At 41.3% G+C, this 20,192-nt stretch overlaps 1 protein-coding gene across 2 annotated transcripts in view; it reads right to left on the bottom strand.

Moving 5' to 3' along the window:
• The window catches only part of LOC144498874 (low-density lipoprotein receptor-related protein 5-like), a 172,970-nt gene that overhangs the window by 33,798 nt on the left and 118,980 nt on the right, over nt 1–20,192 (bottom strand). For both annotated transcript variants that reach the window (XM_078220687.1, XM_078220686.1), the window contains exons 8-10: nt 4,711–4,927; nt 1,629–1,918; nt 307–533 (exon numbers count right to left, since the gene is read on the bottom strand). In XM_078220687.1, coding sequence (XP_078076813.1) covers nt 307–533; nt 1,629–1,918; nt 4,711–4,927 — 734 coding nt within the window. The remainder of the gene's footprint in view (nt 1–306; nt 534–1,628; nt 1,919–4,710; nt 4,928–20,192) is intronic.

Here is a 20,192-nt window from a genome sequence, read left to right as displayed (position 1 = left end):
TCCTTATGTTTTACTTTCCACATTTTCAACATTGCAATCTTTTCTGGGACCTGATAACATTTATCTTACATGATTAAGAATCAATCAGTTACCTTGACAAGCACGGATACAAAAACGCAACATACTGACTGTAGGTTGATAGATTATGACCCAAGAGATGAGAAATTTCAATGTTTTAACTCCTGCAATGTCACTTCTGTAATGCCAGGGATATGGTTTATCTTTAAGCCTACATCCATGCTTCCTGAGGAAACTTTTGAGACCTTTAGAACCTCGTGATATTTACTATACTTGCTCTTCCCTTACCCATCGGAAGGATCAAGAGCCAAAGCACGTGGATTATCCAACTCTTTCCAAACCAAAACCTGTCGATACTGCCCATCCAGCCGTGCCACTTCAATTCGATTGGTGCCCGTGTCTGCCCAGTAGAGGTTTTTTGATAACCAGTCGACCGCCATTCCTTCTGGATAATCGAGACCAAATTCAATCACGTGCTCAACAGAGCTTCCATTCATGAAAGCACGACTGATGGTCTATGGGAAAGAAAGTAGCATACAATGATGCAACATCTCACATCCGTTAACAAGCAGTGTTAATTTCAATTTAACCTGAATACATGGGCCGGAATTCTCCCATGTTATATGCCTTGTCATCACTGCCAGCAAGAACGGAGAATTTGGCGTTCAGCCAAATCTCCATTCACAGCAGTGGGACTGGAGTGTCCTAGCCACGGATGGGGTCGAAGATTCCCGGCCATAATCTTCAAGCAGCTAATTCACATCAAAAAGTTTAAAATCTTTACCTATATTCAGTAGAAAATGAAATAAGATCAACCTAATGTTTCTTCTGAACAGAAAAATCTAAAGAATAAAGTGCCACTGGAGTCTCATGGCATCAGGTCAAACATGGGTAAGGAAACCTCCTGCTCATTACCAGGTACTCCCCCCACACCCCTCCCTGCAAACAAAGGCTATTCAGCCTTGAGGTCTGTGTAGTGTTTTTCTCTGCACAAGCCACGCTGTCTAATTCCACTCAGATTTCAAAGAGAAGCCATTTCTTTTTTTCTATTCGTTTACGGGATGTGGGGGTCACTGACTCGGCCAATATTTATCGCCCATTTCCAGCTGTCCTCAAGAAGCTGGTGTAGAGCTGTCTTCTTGAACTGCTGTAGTCCAAAACATTACCCATGTTTGACCTGATGCCATGAGACTCCAGTGGCACTTTATTCTTTAGATTTTTCTGTTCAGAAGAAACATTAGGTTGATTTTATTTCATTTTCTGCTGAATATAGGTAAAGATTTTAAACTTTTTGATATGAATTAGCTTAATAATTAGCTGCTTGTAGATACACCTACAGTACTGTTAGGGACGGAGTTCCAGGATGTTGACCTAACGATAGTGAAGAAATGGTGACATATTTTCAAGTCAGGATGTTGTGTGACCGAAGAGCCTCTTTCTGTGCTGTAAACCTCGCCAACTTTTATGGAGGAGAACTTCCATGTGCTCATGTGTCTGTTGCCCTTGTCAGTGGCTGTGTTTGGAAGGTGCCTTGGCAAGTTCCTGCAGTGTATCTCTAGCACACAAAATCTATTTACCACTCATTTTTAGAACCGATTACTGTTCTGTACCTTCAAACTAATGTCTGTCCAATAAATTCGGTTATCAGAAACGTCAAAGTCGAGAGCAGATGCTTCCTTCACCCCTGTTAATGGAATTGCCACATCATTGTTGTTGGTCTCCAAGGAAATTCTACGGATATCCGCTCTGCTGGAGAACAGCAGGAAGGCTTCAGGTACAATGCAGGTTTTCATGTCCCTTATTAATTCCAGGCCCATTGGACAGGCACAACGTGGACCCTGAGGCACATACAAACATAGGTGACTGCAGCCACCATTATTTTTCGAACAAGGGTTTGTTCCTGTAATAACAACATGCAAAAGTACCATTATTTAAAGAACTGATCATATAGTAAAAGAAATAAGAAACATTAGAGAAATAAGAAGGGGGAAATCACTTTGATAGGGTTATGCTATAGGCCCCCAAATAGTCAGCGAGAAATTGAGGAGCAAATATGTAAGGAGATTATAGATAGCTCCAAGAAAAATAGGGTGGTAATAGTCGGAGATTTTAACTTTCCCAACATTGACTGGGACAGCCATTGTATTGGAGACTTGGATGGAGAGAAATTTGTTGAGTGTATTCAGGAGGAATTTCTCATTCAGTATGTGGATGGCTCGACTAGAGAGGGGGCAAAACTTGACCTCCTCTTGGGAAATAAGGAAGGGCAGGTGATAGAAGTTTTAGTGAGGGATCACTTTGGGACCAGTGACCATAATCCTATTAGTTTTAAGATAGCTATGGAGAATGATAGGTCTGGCCCAAAAGTTAAAATTCTAAATTGGGGCAAGGCCAATTTTGATGGTTTCAGGCAAGAACTTTCAAAAGTTAATTGGGGGAGTCTGTGGGAAGGCAAAGGGACGTCTGGTAAGTGGGAGGCTTTCAAAAGTGTGTTAACCAGGGTTCAGGGTAAACACATTCCTCTTAGAATGAAGGGCAAGGCTGGCAGAAGTAGGGAACCCTGGATGACTCGGGATATTGAGGCCCTGGTCAAGAAGAAGAAAGAGGCACATGACATGCATAGGCAGCTGGGGTCAAGTGAATCTCTTGAAGAGTATAGGGGGTGTAGGAGTAGAGTTGAGAGAGAAATCAGGAGGGCAAAAAGGGGACACAAAATTGTTTTGGCAGTTAAGGCAAAGGAGAATCCAAAGAGCTTCTACAAATACATAAAGGGCAAAAGAGTAACAAGGGAGAGAGTAGGGCCTCATCGATAGTCACGGTTGAGGTGCCTGAAGATTGGAGAGTGGCAAATGGTGTGCCTTTGTTTAAAAAGGGCTGTAGGGAAAAGCCAGGGAATTACAGGCCAGTGAGCCTCACATCTGTGGTGGGTAAATTGTTGGAAGGTATTTTGAGAGACAGGATCTACAAGCATTTAGAGATGCAAGGACTGATTAGGGACAGTCAGCATGGCTTTGTGAGTGGAAAATCATGTCTCACAAATTTGATTGAGTTTTTTGAAGGGGTAACCAAGAAGGTAGATGAGGGCACTGCAGTTGATGTTGTCTACATGGACTTTAGCAAGGCCTTCGACAAGGTACCGCATGGTAGGTTGTTGCATAAAGTTAAATCTCACGGGATCCAGGGTGAGGTATCTAAATGAATACAAAATTGGCTTCTTGACAGAAGCTAGAGGATGGTTTTAGAGAGTTGTTTTACAAACTGGAGGCCTGTGATCAGCTGTGTGCTTCAGGGATCAGTGCTGGGCCCACTATTATTTGCCATTTACATTAATGATTTGGGTGAGAATATAGGGGGCATGGTTAGTAAGTTTGCAGATGACACCAAGATTGGTGACACAGTGGACACTGAAGAAAGTTATCTCCAATTGCAATGGGAACTTGATCAATTGGGCCAGTGGGCTGACGACTGGCAGATGGAGTTTAATTTAGACAAATGCGAGGGGATGCATTTTTGGTAGATTGAACCAGGGCAGGACTTACTCAGTTAATGGTAGGGCGTTGGGGAGAGTTACAGAACAAAGAGATCTAGGGGTACATGTTCATAGCTCCTTGAAAGTGGAGTCACAGGTGGACAGAGTGGGGAAGAAGGCATTTGGCATGCTTGGTTTCATCGGTCAGAGCATTGAATACAGGAGTTGGGACATCTTGTTGAAGTTGTACAAGACATTGGTCAGGCCACACTTGGAATACTGTGTGCAATTCTGGTCACCCTATTATAGAAAGGATATTATTAAACTAGAAAGAGTGCAGAAGAGATTTACTAGGATGCTACTGGGACTTGATGGATTGAGTTATAAGGAGAGGTTGGATAGACTAGGACTTTTTTCTCTGGAGCGTAGGAGGCTGAGGGGTGATCTTATAGAGGTCTATAAAATAATGAGGGCATAGATCAGCTAGATAGTCAATATCTTTTCCCAAAGGCAGGGGAGTCTAAAACTAGAGGACATAGGTTTAAGGTGAGAGTGGAGAGATATAAAAGTGTCCAGAGGGGCAATTTTTTCACAGAGGGTGGTGAGTGTCTGGAACAAGCTGCCAGAGGTAGTAGTAGAGGCGGGTACAATTTTATCTTTTAAAAAGCATTTAGATAGTTACATGGGTAAGATGGGTATAGAGGGATATGGGCCAAATGCGGGCAATTGGGATTAGCTTAGAGGTTTTTAAAAAAAGGACGACATGAACAAGTTGGGCCGAAGGGCCTGTTTCCTGTAAACCTCTATGACTCTAAATATTGCAGTCCTGTTGAGTGGAGATAGTACTGCTCACAGATATGCACTGTCATGAGAAGCAGACATCTCCCTATATGTGAAGTCCACTCATTAACATATTGATGATGCACTCTACAGATTGGACACTGCACAGGAAATAATTAGGCAAAAGTTAACTATTTGGTTTTGCTCCTCTCCTGAATATGCACTTCATGCTGGTTGACTCTTAAATGTCCTGTAAAATGGTGTGGCAAGCCACTCAGTTCAAGGGCAATTAAGGATAGGCAACAAATGTTGGCCTCGTCAGCGATGCCCGCATCGCACAAAATAATTAAAAAAAACTCTTCCTTGCCATTTGGAAAATGGGTCAGCAATAACAGGAGGGAACCCTGACTAATAGTTCTTTCGCATCCTTCAAGATAACGTACCAAATGCTTTTGTTACTCTTGTTGCTTTCAGTCCCATAAGATCGGGTAGCTGATCAATGATGATTTCTCTCTCTGCACGGTGCTTATGAACACGTTCAATGCTTCGCCTTTGCCAGTCTGTCCAGTAGATATAATCACCCAACAAAGTGAATCCAAATATGTGAGGAAGTTTATCTTCCACAAGTGTCCTACGGCCAGTTCCATCCACATTGATCACCTGTTTAAAAAAGTAAAAAATGTCCAGCTTAGAGAAGATACAAATAGTGATGGTGGGGAAGACCTGCCTTACAGCTAAATACCAAGCAGCCATTTGCACAGTGCCAAACTATTTTATGACAGCATTCTGAGCAGAAACTTGTATGTTATCCTCTCCAATCTGACTTGTATCTTTTAGAAAAACACGTTCTTTTACGTGATCATTTTCAGTTTTGGAAAGAAAACTATTAATAAAATCCAGAAATAAATAGTTTGACATCCTCAGCAGCATCCGAAAGCTGACCTGTAGGATAACAGCTGAGAAGAGAGATATTTATAAATGTGAAACAGAGTCCAACCAAGGAGAAGGGGATGAGTTTGAACCAAAACAAGTCTAACCATGATCAACATAGCTTACACTTCTTTGGACTGTGGGAGGAAACCAGAGCACCTGGAGTAAAATCACGCAGACACGGAGAAAACGTGCAAACCCCACGCAGACAGTGACCCAAGGCCAGAATTGAACCTGGGTCCCTTGCGCTGTGAGGTAGTAGTGCTAACCACTGTGCCACCATGCCATCCCTAACAAAAGAAAATATATACACTTACAGTACTGCTATTCTAGACATTTGACTTACTGTAACCTAGTCAAACATCCCAACTGCTTTCTTTAAAAGCATCTTTCCCACAGCTATGATGATGGCCAAATATTAAAATGCCCATCAAACATGCTCAGGTACCAACTTTGGAATCCAAGTAAACCTTATCAGAATACCAAAACAGCAACTTGCATTTATAAAGCACCTTTAGCGTGGCAAAACACACCAGGCGCTTCACAAGAATACAGTCTGAAAAGTGCAAAGCAGTATTTTCTTCCATCAGATGTGGTCCAAGTGTCCTCACTTTGAAGAAATAAGATCAAAAGGTATTCTTGATGAAACACTATTGTTATCACAAGCATAGGAACAGACAGGCTTCTGATAAACAAGCATCAAAGGAATTAAAAAATACATTGCACATCTGTGGCTGTACTTTATGTGCATCACACTAAAATTGCAAAGGCCTGTGATACTTGCACCAGATTGGTTCAAATTCACATTCATAAATTATATTAATAATACCAGTGACAAATCAGTTGAAAACAAGTGAACATGCTTTCGAGCAGTTAAAATTCCTCTTCACCACATCACAATAAGAAATGCTTTAGTTCCTAACCTGGCTCCACACTGCATTGAAAAACTTTAACATCGCAAGCAAGTTTCTGAACATAATAAAGGCATGAAGAAATTAAAGGTTTATAAGAAAATAATTAACTTGCTTATATAGTTGCATTTTGTGTACTTGAAATATATCAAATAACATTTTACAGTGTTCATCTGGGAAGCCTAAGGCTTTAGCTCAGGCTTATTCAACCTCTTCACCTGGGGAAGGGTTGTGTGTGTGTGTGTGTGTGTGTGTGTGTGGGGGGGGGGGGGGGGGGGGGGGCGGGGGGGGATGTTTTTCTCACTGCAGGGGCTGATGAGCAAATTTCAGAACGATTAAGTTCGGTGCAACATTTTACATTAATTTTTTAAAAAGTTATGAAAAGAAAAGAAACTTGCTGAGCAAAACTAAAGAGCACTCAATAAAGGTGAGTATGAGTGTAACAGGGTGAGTGCATGTCTGTCTATCTCACTCTTAGTCTCAGGGTGCGCACTCAAGTATCCTCAGCCACTGTCAGGGTAGATGAGAGCGCATGACAGTGTGGGCGGGATTTTCTGACCGCGCTCGCTCCAAAACCCCTCCCGAGGTCAATGGACCTTTGCATGGTCCAAGTCCCACGCTGCAATTCCAGTGGCAGGCGGGACGGAAAAATTGTATCATGTCTGAGGTGAGGGTGAAGGAGAACCCTGATACTGGGTGTGTATGGACACACTGCCCTCACACACAGTCTCTTCCTTCCCTCTCTCTTCCCCCGCCCCCCCCAACCCTGTCTCCTCCATCTCTCTTCCACCCCCCCCCCCCACACAGTTTTCTCTTTCTTTCTTCCCCCCACCCCACCTCACACCCTCTCTCCAGGGTTTAGAATTTAAAACAGAAGGCAGCCCACCAAAAGTGGAGCAATTAAGACCGGGGACGCAAAAAAGGCAAGATTAGAGGAATGCAGTTATCTTGGGAGGTGATTAAACAGAGAGGAGCGAGTCGATGGTAGGATTTGAAAGCAAGGATGAGAATTCTTAGTTGAGACATTGCTTAACTGGGAGCCACTACAGATCAGGTCAGAAAGCACTGTAGTACAAGCCAAAACATATCACAGACACTCAGATAAAATACCCCTGTAAGAACTCATCGAGAATATTAAGATATCTGAACATATCTGAAGAATTTCCAAGATTCCTGTTCCAAGACAGAAACCATAAATTTAAAAGTGACAAGGCTATGAAGTTTCTACATGTCTTTTTCCTTCCCCCTCAAAGTTGTTGCCATGGTATATAAGAAAAGACTATGACCCAAGTATTGTTTCCATGGTAATTAATTCAACAAAATTATGTTGAATTTTGGGCCCCAATTTAACATGTCATCCAAAAGACTCACCTGCCCTTTCAGGTGAACATAAAAGATCCTATCTGACAAGCAGTAGAGGCCATCTGGCATCCTGGCCAATTTTTATCCCTCGATGAGCAAGACAAAAACCGACTGACCAGAGTCTTACCACCATTCACACCGGCAGAATTTTCCAAACCCGCTGCAGTGAATGGAGATTTGGCTGACCGCCAAATCCTCTGACCTTGCTGCAGCGAGGAACATGGCGTGAACGGTAGGTAGATCACACCCTATATCTCGTTGCTTTTGTGGGACATTAGTGTGTGTAAATTGGCTGCCATGTTTCTCTACATAACAAGGATGATGCCACTTCAAAAGTATTTAACTGGCTTTTAGATATCTTGAGATCAAAAAAATGCGTTATGCAAGTCCAAGTTCTTCAACAACACAGAAACAAACCTTGGCACCCACTCTCGGTTTTCTCTGCAGGAATGTTCAGTGCCCTCAGTTTGCCCATATGAAATGAGCAATGAATGTCAGGTATGTTCTGGGCTGATACCAAGTCATGCTCCAAGAGGGATCAGCTGCATTTTTATGTGGAGCGTATGTGAAAATGACTTTTAACTTTGGATTTGAGTCTGTTAAATTTTTCAGGTTGATCTGGCATTTTTCTTTATGGCAGCAAGATTTTTCTTAGCAAGTGATCTCCATTATTCAGATATGAGTGTGGGAATGGCACACAGATATTAAAGTGTGGCATGGTGCTGTGCATGCGTGTGAGGAAGTGTGTAGAGAAAAATGTGTACTGGAATAAGATGACAAGTTCTATAAGCAATCTATATGTACGCCGTCATGAATTTCTCGACAGAGAACAAAGGCTGGATATTAGCAGGTTATGTGGGGCAGCAGGTGGGGGAGGCAGTATGGCACAGACTTTCAGACAGCGATCCATGTTTCCCTGCATGCTGTGAAGTTATAACAATTTCTCTGTCTTCAAGTCCCCCTACCAGATAGCCAAGTTCCGCACACGAGGACGGCCTCAACAGGGATCTTGGGTTCACACTACCCGTAACTCCCATGATTTGCCTGGGCTTGCAAAATCTTACTAACTGTCCTGGCCTGAGACAATTCACACCTCTTTAACCTCTGCTTATCCCTCTCTCCACTCGCATTGTCTGTATCTGTAAAGACTTGATTACCTGTAAAGACTCGCATTCCAACCATTATCTTGCAATTGAGTCTGTGTCAGTTGGGTCCTGTTTGTGAACCCAACTCTCCACTCACCTGATGAAGGAGCGGCGCTCCGAAAACTCATGATACCAAATGAACCTGTTGGGCTTTAACCCAGTGGTGCGAGACTTCTTACTGTACCCAACCCAGTCCAAAGCCAGCATCTCCACATCATCCCTACCAGAAAGGTTTGACTTCCAGTCAGGTGGGGAATATATTGCAGGAGTAGGACATAGAACCAGGTAAAAAATGACCCCGAGCGTGTGTGCGTGCATTCGCTCCTGGTCTTCCTGGCCCACAAGCAATGCTGTGAAGGCACTCACTTTCTGCCCAAAGCTGTTCTCACCTCACTTCAGCTGCCTGATACCCCAGGACTTGAGTACTCGGTCGTTCACAGTAAAACCTCCAAAAGCAGGTTACATCAATGACCGACAGCCTCTGTAAAATATTCAAATTGACAACCCACCTCCTTGCTCTATCTTCACTGGAGTCAAGTTTCAGATTTTTTAAAATTTTAACATCTGATCTGACCAAACGCACTCATTTTTGCGTGCTGAAGTTTAGCCCAATCTTTCACAGGATATAATCACTGAAGATTTTGGTTTTAATGTGGTCGCTATAATGGAGAGATAACAATTCCTACAAAGAATGTATTGCAATATATTGGGCCAGCTGATCCATGTTATTCCAAGTGCAGATTGCTTTACTAATTTCTGCTTCCACCATGTAACAAATTCACACTCAAAACAGATACTATAGATTAAAAAAAAATCACAGATACAACATCCCCTCTGGAAATGTGCGCAATGACAGTTCCAGATAGTGTTATCGTCTTGTTAGACAGCTCCTTGAGTAAGAGGAAGAATAATTAAACTTGTTGATTACAGACACCTGTGCTCATTGGGAAGTACCAACTGAGGGAATGCATGTGCACACAATGTTCTCCCAGCCCGCAGGGGCAAAAACATGAAAAATGCTTTGACTGAAACAGTTGCAAGTTCCAGTTTGCTTAAGGCCTAGCAAATCTCTAAGAATGTAATTCATGTACTACCATTTAATTTGTAAGTACCTGTTTGGACAAGCGTAATGTACCATCCTGAGACTCTGGAAGGGACAGGACTAAAATCTTTGTGTTGAGGCCAGCTCAGAGGGAATGGAAAATAGGCATTTTGTCAGGCAGATTTTCTTCACTTGCAATGACTGGTATTATGCTCCTGGATTCTGGCACATGTTGTTTGATAGTGCTTGTGAAGTAATTTCAGATTGTTTACTCCATTGAAGGCACAGTATAAATGCAAGCTGTTGTTGGGTTAGGTATGTATAGAATATCAGTTCAAATTCTTTAATATCATGCTATTAAAATTATGAATGTTAAATGTGATGAACTAATGTGGAACCTTGGTTCTATGATGTTTGGAACAGTGTGAATAGTTCTGGTCTCCACACTACAAAAAGAATGCAGAAAGTGTAAAAACGTTTTCCAAGGATGATACCAGAACTGAGAGGGCACAATGAAAGAAAAAGCACTGAACAAGATGGGGTTCTTTACTAGAGCAAAGATTTGAAAGGCGACATGATCAAAGGGTTTTAAAATCATGAAGGCTTTCGATGGGGGAAGAAGTGCGATGCTGGTTTGGCAGTAAGGATTCTCAACCATACCTCATCTACATCCAGTGTCCATTCTCGTGGGGAATCCAAAACTAGAGAACATAAATATTAGTCATTAGGAAATTTTTCACTCAGTTGTGAGGATGTGGAAAAGGCCAGTATACAGTGTGTTTGAAGCAAACATGATAGATGCTTTTAAGGGCAAGTTAATTAAGCACATGTGAAAGAAAAGAAAGATATGCTGTTAGGTAAGTTAAGAGAAGGTGGGATGGGGCTTGTGTGGAGGACATATACTACCATAGACCTACAGAGCTAAATGGCTCATTTCTTGGATGTAAATTTTATGTAATTGAGAACTGTTTGTATTTAATAGAATTGACTCGTTACTAATGGTTCACGTTTACAACCAGTTAGAATTTAAAACTACTCTTTAAAAGGAAACTTTAACCTAGTAAAGCTCCCTTTCTCCCATCATTTTGCTTTTCAGAGCTTGCTGCTGAGAAGTGTGAAGACCATGAACTCTGGATGAGAACAGGACTCAGTTTGGTCACGAGGCTCTCCATGATATCATTACTGGGTCAGCGCTAACACATGGGAGAAAGGGAGCTTTACTAGGTTAAAGTTTCCTTTTAAAGAGCAGTTTTAAATTCTAACTGGTTGTAAACGTGAACCATTAGTAACGAGTCAATTCTATTAAATACAAACAGTTCTCAATTACATAAAATTTACATCCAAGAAATGAGAGATATCAAAAGCATTGGCTCACTTGGAGATTAAGCATCAGCCTCAAAAACTAAGATCAGTGTTTCTCTGGTTTGCTCACCATCACTTCAATTTGCTGAGCAGACAGTTTAGGAGCATTTAAAATAAACATTTCACTTTTAAAACCTCTGAACTATGTGCGCTTGGTTGAATATTTCATTCTCCAACCTAGATAATCAAGAACCTTAGATTGGATGTTTTAGCTGTCCTGCAATGATTCATTAAAGTTAATTGAGTAATTAATTAAATTGAAAACAAACTACACAAGCAGTAAAGATCACATATTATTTAAAACTTGAAGCTGATTTGGAAGCTTTAAGTCAATTACAAATATAACAACAAATACATTAGTTCCAACGCCATTGGATTATAAATTAGCGATTTAAGATTCTGAAAATAGCTGTGCCAATGTATCATTGCTTTCCTAAATTTCCTCAGTTTTTGTTCTCTGAAGCGGGAGCAACGTTCTTTATGGTTGCCCCATTGTCGGAAGGGCATGAGTGTGATGGAATGAGCATTATTGCAAGTTAGTTTGAAATTGGCAAACATCTGCCATCAAAAATTAGCATTTTTAAGTGCTACCCTTAAGATGAATCAAAAAATAGAACTACTGTCCAAAACTCTGTATATATCAGAGTCTATTCTATGCCTGCAATGCCTAAAGGCATTGCTGTGAAGATGGTTGGCTACAGCTTATGTCCTGAGGCAATCTTTGCAGCCTCAAATTTCCATACATCACCACTGGGTGGCTCTGCAACAATTGTCATACCCTCCAAACAGAAACCTTGAATACAATTCAATCTTTTAACACCATCTGAGAGATACAGTTAACATTATTTGCTTATTATATTTCAATAATTCTCCCTTTACCTTAGCATCAAAATATAATATCCCCACCCATGCCCTGGTGAGAAAGGAAAGCTGCCCTCTCCACCAGGTTTATTCCCCAGGAACAAACCTTGGTAGCTTTGCATCATCGTCATCATTCCACACAGACTGAGATGATGGTTGGATTTCTCTGGCAGGTAGTCGAGCACCCCCATGCCACGGGTTTCCCAGACCACAAACGTGAAGATCGGGGTGCCCTTTAACAAAGGCACCCTGATGCCTGAACAGTGGGGCTGGCCAGTGCACATAAAGTAAAGTAAAGTTTATTTATTAGTCACAAGTAGGCTTACATTAACAGTGCAATGAAGTCACTGTAAAAATCCCTCAGTCATCACACTCTGACGCCTGTTCGGGTACACGGAGGGAGAATTTAGCATGGCCAATCAACCTAATCCGCACATTTTTCAGACTATGGGAGGATCCAGAGCACCTGGAAGAAACCCATGCAGACACGGGGAGAACGTGCAGACTCCACACAAACACTGACCCAAGCCAGAAATCGAACCCGGGTCCCTGGCACTGTGAAGCAGCAGTGCTAACCACTGTGCCACCATGCTGCCCATCGTGGGATGCATAAATTTGCAACCATCAGGTGGGTGACAGGCGCTGCCAGCGTCAGCACAAAATCCCTCCATTTTCATGCCAGTGGGAGCACTTGGAGTGAAAACAGGAGGATTCCGCCCAGCATTTCAGGTTGAAGGACTCTTATCAGAAAGAAGTTGCAATAATCTGATGCTAGAAAGCTGGTCCAATTCAGACTAATTACAACTGGACTCCATCATGCAAGTCAAGAACATGGAGGCTGAAATGTGATCTTCATTAAAAGGGATAGTGAGCCAAAGCTAGAAGGAACTGGAGGGTAAAATGTTTATCGGCATGGCCACTGAAGTTCAGAAAGTAAAACAGTGAATAAGAACAAAGAACAACAAAGTACAGCACAGGAACAGGCCCTTTGGCTGTCCAAGCCCAAATATCCCAATGGGATTTAACCCACCTCCAATGCATTTTGGCCTGAGAATGTGAAAAACACCAAGCATCAATATGCAAAGTACCGAGTTCAAAGCAAGTATTTTATGTGAATTGTTGGTGCATATATTTTTATGGCTTATTTTATTTTCCTTTTTTATTATATTAATAAATATTTTACTTTACCCTACAAATACTTCTGCACAAATGAGTGATCATCCATGGCGTAATTGAGAGTAAATTAGAGTTTTTAGAAGGACGGTAGTATCAGAGACAGTGACCAACCAAAAGTCAGAGTTGTCTTAGGGTGCGGGAACACTGGGACGAGACCCCATGATTGCTGGAGGAATTAGAGAATCTGGCAGCATTGCGGCAAGTGTTGGGACCTGGGAAAGTTGAAAATAATGACAATGTTTGGAGTCACTGGAACTAGCTCGGAGATCACAAAGTACTGAAAATGCAGTCTGTATGTTTGCGAATACCAAGAGTCGTCGAAAGACCTGGAATTGGAAGTCTGGAATTCTAGGGTCCAGCAGGACTGGTGAGAAATAGGATCTGGTAGTATTGTTAAACCACCAGACTTCAGCCATCAATAACCGGCTGTCAGCTGTGTTATCTGACTCTATAGCTGCTCTATTTGCATCCTCACTTAGCCCCGACTGCTTCCATTATTATTCACCATTCTATGTGTTTCTGCCTTGAAAGCGTTTGTGGGCAAATTTTCTCTTATAATAAATGGGCAGAAAATCAGTGTGTTTTCCCTATTTAAAAAAAAATCACTAAATATCTTAAATTTCAATATACTCTTTGCACCACTTGATTTCTTTCCACGTTTTTAAGCACACTTTTCACATCAATATTTTGTTGTAATTTCCTACCTCCACATTTCTAATGTCTTTTGCCTACATAAGCTTGCCACACTAACTGCACAATTCTCTGGGGGAACAGCCTTTTCTGCCAGCTTGGTTTGCATCTTGATTCATCACTTAAGCTTCGAGAATGAATCCTACTTAATCCTGATTGAGGTGAGGAGAGAGTGGAATATAAAATGCCCCTGGCCACTTTGTCAACTCCTACTGCCCATTCAACTTTGACATTCTCTCCTTCGTACTTCCCATCTCTATCCTCCCTCCTTTGCATTCCCCTTTCCTCCCATTGCCAATGTCACTAGCAGAACGTGCAATTACAGGGCACCAGGTTTACAAAGAGAGTTTCCATTATAATTATGGACATAGCAAATTAGAAATAAAATTTAAACACAAGGACAGAATGTACCACTGTGAAAATGGTAAGTGATCGTTAGTCCAGTTAGCTCGTTAACATGCTTTTAAAAAAAAGAACAAAACTGACTTCTCCCTCACAAATATTACACTTGCACACTTTCCTGTCCAGACAGCACAGGATTCACACCAGCTGGAGGAAACACACCAATATCAATTAGATCACTTCCTGAATGTGAGGAAGTTTGTTCAAATTCCATTTCCTCAAGTATAAAAGTGGTTTAAAAATTACTTGTATAGTGGAAACTAAATTTGAATATAGTTTTACTATCTTGATTAAAGGAAACTGAACATACTTTGTTTACACTCAAAGAAAAAGAAATGTGATTACATTAAACATCCAAGCAATGATTTAAGATGGTTTTTGTTAAAGTACTCTGATTCTGCAAGATTTAACACTGACCGTTCAAGTTACCTAAAATTAACTTAACTTCTTTTGTTTGATTTAAAATGACTATTCACTTGTGAACAATGGTTGTAGATTGTGGAACAGCCAAGAACGACTTGTCCGGTACAGTTAAGTTTGGGAATATCATTAGTTCTACACTATATTTCTATTTGGAAATGGAAACAGGGCATTTGAAGAGGGTGAAGTAAATGAGAGAAATACGCAAAGCCTAATTTGAAATATCTTTCTTTCTAGCCAATTATGGCTGCAGAGGCAGTGAATACATTGGTTGGAATTTACAAAATTCCCTTGATCCTTGGAAAGGTCCCAGTGAATTAGAAACAACAAATATAACAACACTATTTAAGAAAAGGGGTGGGGGGGGAGGGGGGGGGGGGGACAGAAAACAGGAAACTATAGATCAGCTAGTTTAACATCTATCATTTGGAAAATATGAAAATCCATTAATATGGAGGCAGCAGCAGAGTATTTAGAAAGGTATAATACAAATTATAATAGTACATGTCAACATAGTTTTGTGAAAGGGAAATCATGTTTGACAAACTTAGTGTTCTTTGAGGATGTAATAAGCAAGGTGGATGAAGGGGAACCAGTAGATGTAGTGTCTTGATGTAGTGGTGCAACTGTACAGGGCATTGTGAGACTGCACCTCGAGTACTGTGTACACTTTTGGTGTCCTTTTTTAAGGGACATGATTGCATTGGAAGCAGTTCAGAGATGGTTCACTGGGATCAAAACATGGTCTTCGGAGCCCAGGTTGAACGGTTTGGGCTTGTATCCTTTGGAGTTTAGAGAGAGAGTCATGATCTTTTGAAACATAAGATTCTGAGGGGGATTGACAGGGTAGACAGAGAGGCTATTTCCCCTTATAGGGGAATCTGAAACTTGGGGGTATAGTTTAAAAATATGGGGGATTCCATTCAACACAGTAAGAAGTCTAACAACACCAGGTTAAAGTCCAACAGGTTTATTTGGTAGCAAAAGCCACTGGCTTTTGGTACCAAATACACCTGTTGGACTTTAACCTGGTGTTGTTAGACTTCTTACTGTGTTTACCCCAGTCCAACACCGGCATCTCCACATCATGGATTCCATTTAAGACAGAGGTGAGGAGTAATTGCTTCTCTCAGAAGGTCATTAAGCTTTGGAACTCTCTCCTTCCGGAACAGTAGCATTGAATACATTCAAGGCAGAGCTAGACAGATTTTGACATGGAGAGTCAAGGTTATGGGAGAGTGGGAGGGGTAGAAAAGTGGAGTAACGCCAGTCAGATTAGCTATGATTGTACTGAATAGCTGGGCAGACTTGTAGGGCCAAGTGGCTGACTCCTACTTCTTACGATGTTACGGATCAGAAGAATAATAAGTGGAGGCAAACCGGCCACCGAAGAGAATAGAAATAGATACTGTAACTGAGTAATATGATGTACTGAAAACAGAGAACAAACTTGAAGACTCTGGCATATTTTGAATTATGTCTCAAGTATCACAGCTACATTACAACCTCACTATTATTTCGCTGTCACTAAAGATTTTATTCTCAGTACAAACTGGTGCAATTTATTGTGCGTCATTCTTCAGAACCTTGTTGCGCAAGCAAGATGCTAGTGTCCGACTCTATGTTCACAGCCAATGATATATCCACTGTAACACTTGAGACTGTCAATCACATCACCAGCTGTGATCGTGCAGCCACACACCAGCACCTGTCACCGAACCTCGATTTCTCGCAGCGGATTATTACCGCACAAGATTTTAAAAATCGTTCATTACACAAGACTTGTGCAGGACTTGTAAAAACAGCATAAAGCACATCTTGCAACAAAAATGAAGAGCTGAAGTGTGCTTACATTTGAAGAAAAAGAAGGATCAATGCCAAAACAACAAAAGAAAAATTCCCCCAGCCCTGCGAGAAGCTCTAATACGATATAGCCCTAAAACAAACTATTTGCAACTCACAGTTTGATCCAAATACTATTCTTCATTGTGCCAAGAACCCTTCTGGAAAAATCTCTTTGAAATAGATTCAGCCAAAATTTCACTGCATTACAAATTTAACTTGTCAGCACAAAACCCACTGTCAGTTGTTTAATTTCCTTAAGAGCTTGCCACATTCTGTACAATACATCGGAGTTTGTAACAGTAATGTTGGTGCACTTGGAGTTTATTATATCTCATTATGACAATTTATTGTATTAGTTGCTGGTCTGGACCTCTGAACGCAGTGAAGATGAGAGTTTCAGGTTCAGCACAGCAAATTTCTTCTGCAATCCACTCAAGATCCAAAAACATTTGCATCATTTTCGCAACACATCTGTTTATTTTCTTTCGTGCACACCTTAATTTTGTACGAAATTAAATTAGTTTGTGTAAACAAAATCTAGTCAGAGATAATAGGCCGCACAATCAGTAATTTCATAAAATCTGAACCCGACTATGGTGAACCAGCACTTGCTAATTCTTATCATCTCTCTCACCCTTTACAACTTTCAAACAAAAATGTTAGTTTAGCTTAGTTGTGATAGGGGATTTTCACAGTAACTTCATTGCGGTGTTAATGTAAGCCTACATGTGACTATTAAAGTTTATTTATTACTCCCACCTTGAGTGCATAATCTAGGCTAGTTCTTCAGTGTGGAACAGAGAACTGAATGTTTGGAGGTTTCATCTTTTGGATGCAATCTCATCTGTTCCTATGACCATATTTGTAGTAGAGCAAGGCGCTCCACTGGTGTGCTGGCCTATTTTTATCGTGCCATCAACGCTCGTTAGACCTGCTAACTGGAAACCTACCTCATGACTCTTTGTGGGACTTCACTGGGCACAAATTGGCTGCTCTGTGTGGCTGCATTACATAAGTAACTAACTGTAATATTTTCGCCCAGTGATATGAAGACCATAAGACCATAAGACATAGGAGCGGAAGTAAGGCCATTTGGCCCATCGAGTCCACTCCACCATTCAATCATGGTTGATTTCAACTCCATTTACCCGCTCTCTCCCCATAGCCCTTAATTCCTCGAGAAATCAAGAATTTATCAATTTCTGTCTTGAAGACGCTCAACGTCTCGGCCTCCACAGCCCTCTGTGGCAATGAGTTCCACAGACCTACCACTCTCTGGCTGAAGAAATTTCTCCTCATCTCTGTTCTAAAGTGACTCCCTTTTATTCTAAGGCTGTGCCCCCGCGTTCTAGTCTCCCCTGCTAATGGAAACAACTTCCCTACGTCCATCCTATCTAAGCCGTTCATTATCTTGTAAGTTTCTATTAGATCTCCCCTCAACCTCCTAAACTCCAATGAATACAATCCCACGATCCTCAGACGTTCATCGTATGTCAGGCCTACCATTCCCGGGATCATCCGTGTGAATCTCCGCTGGACCCGCTCCAGTACCAGTATGTCCTTCCTGAGGTGTGGGGCCCAAAATTGCTCACAGTACTCCAAATGGGGCCTAACCAGTGCTTTATAAAGCCTCAGAAGTACATCCCTGCTTTTGTATTCCAAGCCTCTTGAGATAAATGACAACATTACATTTGCTTTCTTAATTACGGACTCAACCTGCAAGTTTACCTTTAGAGAATCCTGGACTAGGACTCCCAAGTCCCTTTGCACTTTAGCATTATGAATTTTGTCACCGTTTAGAAAATAGTCCATGCCTCTATTCTTTTTTCCAAAGTGCAAGACCTCGCACTTGCCCACGTTGAATTTCATCAGCCACTTCTTGGACCGCTCTCCTAAACTGTCTAAATCTTTCTGCAGCCTCCCCACCTCCTCAATACTACCTGCCCCTCCACCTATCTTTGTATCATCGGCAAACTTGGCCAGAATGCCCCCAGTCCCGTCATCTAGATCGTTAATATATAAAGAGAACAGCTGTGGCCCCAACACTGAACCCTGCGGGACACCACTGATTTCTCGAGGAATTAAGGGCTATGGGGAGAGAGCGGGTAAATGGAGTTGAAATCAACCATGATTGAATGGTGGAGTGGACTCGATGGGCCAAATGGCCTTACTTCCGCTCCTATGTCTTATGGTCTTATGGTCTTCATATCACTGGGCGAAAATATTACAGTTAGTTACTTATGTAATGCAGCCACACAGAGCAGCCAATTTGTGCCCAGTGAAGTCCCACAAAGAGTCATGAGGTAGGTTTCCAGTTAGCAGGTCTAACGAGCGTTGATGGCACGATAAAAATAGGCCAGCACACCAGTGGAGCGCCTTGCTCTACTACAAATATGGTCATAGGATCAGATGAGATTGCATCCAAAAGATGAAACCTCCAAACATTCAGTTCTCTGTTCCACACTGAAGAACTAGCCTAGATTATGCAGTCAAGGTGGGAGTAATAAATAAACTTTAATAGTCACATGTAGGCTTACATTAACACCGCAATGAAGTTACTGTGAAGGGCACTATCTAAATGAAAATTCTTTGTGCTGCACACTGACTTTTCACTCTTCACCAAATGTTTGTTTTGCATTTGGCCTGAAGCCAAAACTCTTCCTTCCTCCCACAATATTGTGCTCCTCTGGTAATTACTAGGAATGGTTTGCTCATGAGATGCTCATTCTGGCCAATAAGGCCGTCTGTTCATTTCGGAGGAATATATTATAATAAGCTGATCAATTAAGTATGAGTGGAAAGAAGGACAAGGTAAGCTTAAAGCAGATAATATAAATGGTGTGGAATTTGAATTGCCCCTATCTACCTAAAAACAACTTCAAATTACATTTATCTTAACAGCATGCATCTGGAAAGCATAATTTCTAAATGTTGTATTATGTGATCTAAGCAACTGTGTAATTTTGTGTAGTTACTTGATATATGTGTGCGCATTTTGCTTGAAGACTATACAAATTCCTTACGAGACATTTCTAACCTTGTACCTCAAATAGGTATTCATGAAAAATGGATTACCACTGCAATATTCGGCCACTTCAAGTAACAATCCAGACAGTCTGAAGTTCTTAACATCAATTATAGCAGAAACACACAAGATGGACCAATGCTGATACATTGCATGTAGTCGAGTCATTTGCTCACTTACCAGGCAGAGACCTTCTCATTAAGGCAGTAATGGAACACAGTAACAGAGAAGTTGAAGAATGGCTCCCTCCAGTTTGGAAATACTGAAGCTTGGCAGTTGGTTTTCCAGTACTTCAGCTATCCCAAGGGCAGTTATTTTTGCAATGGTCTCGTAAGAAATATGTCTCGTCTTCAAGCAAAATGCACACATATATCAAGTAACTACACAAAATTACATAGTTCCTTATATAACATAATACAACATTTTGATATTATGCTTTCCAGATGCATGCTACAAACCTCTTAAGACAAATTTAATAACCTAAACTATAAAGTTTACTTGTTACACAGGCAAAACATGTCTTGCCAAAACTCAAGTTCATTTGCCAATACTAAATTGCATTTGAATGTAGACACAGAGTTCACACGCAAATCCTTACCTCCTGCTGTTAGATCTCGTCTGCTATAAATGGATTTTAAGAGGGGGGAAAATGTGGAGTTATGTTTCAAAGTCCATTATTTAAATGGCTTGTACCCTGTAAATTCCAACACAATGTGGTCTCTGCACATATGGGATCTATTGTGAGCAGACAGTC

The sequence above is a fragment of the Mustelus asterias genome, chromosome 9 (assembly GCF_964213995.1).
Source record: "Mustelus asterias chromosome 9, sMusAst1.hap1.1, whole genome shotgun sequence".
Classification (NCBI taxonomy): domain Eukaryota; kingdom Metazoa; phylum Chordata; class Chondrichthyes; order Carcharhiniformes; family Triakidae; genus Mustelus; species Mustelus asterias.
The sequence above is the reverse complement of the archived record's forward strand: the minus strand, read 5'-3'. Positions and strand labels throughout refer to the sequence as shown.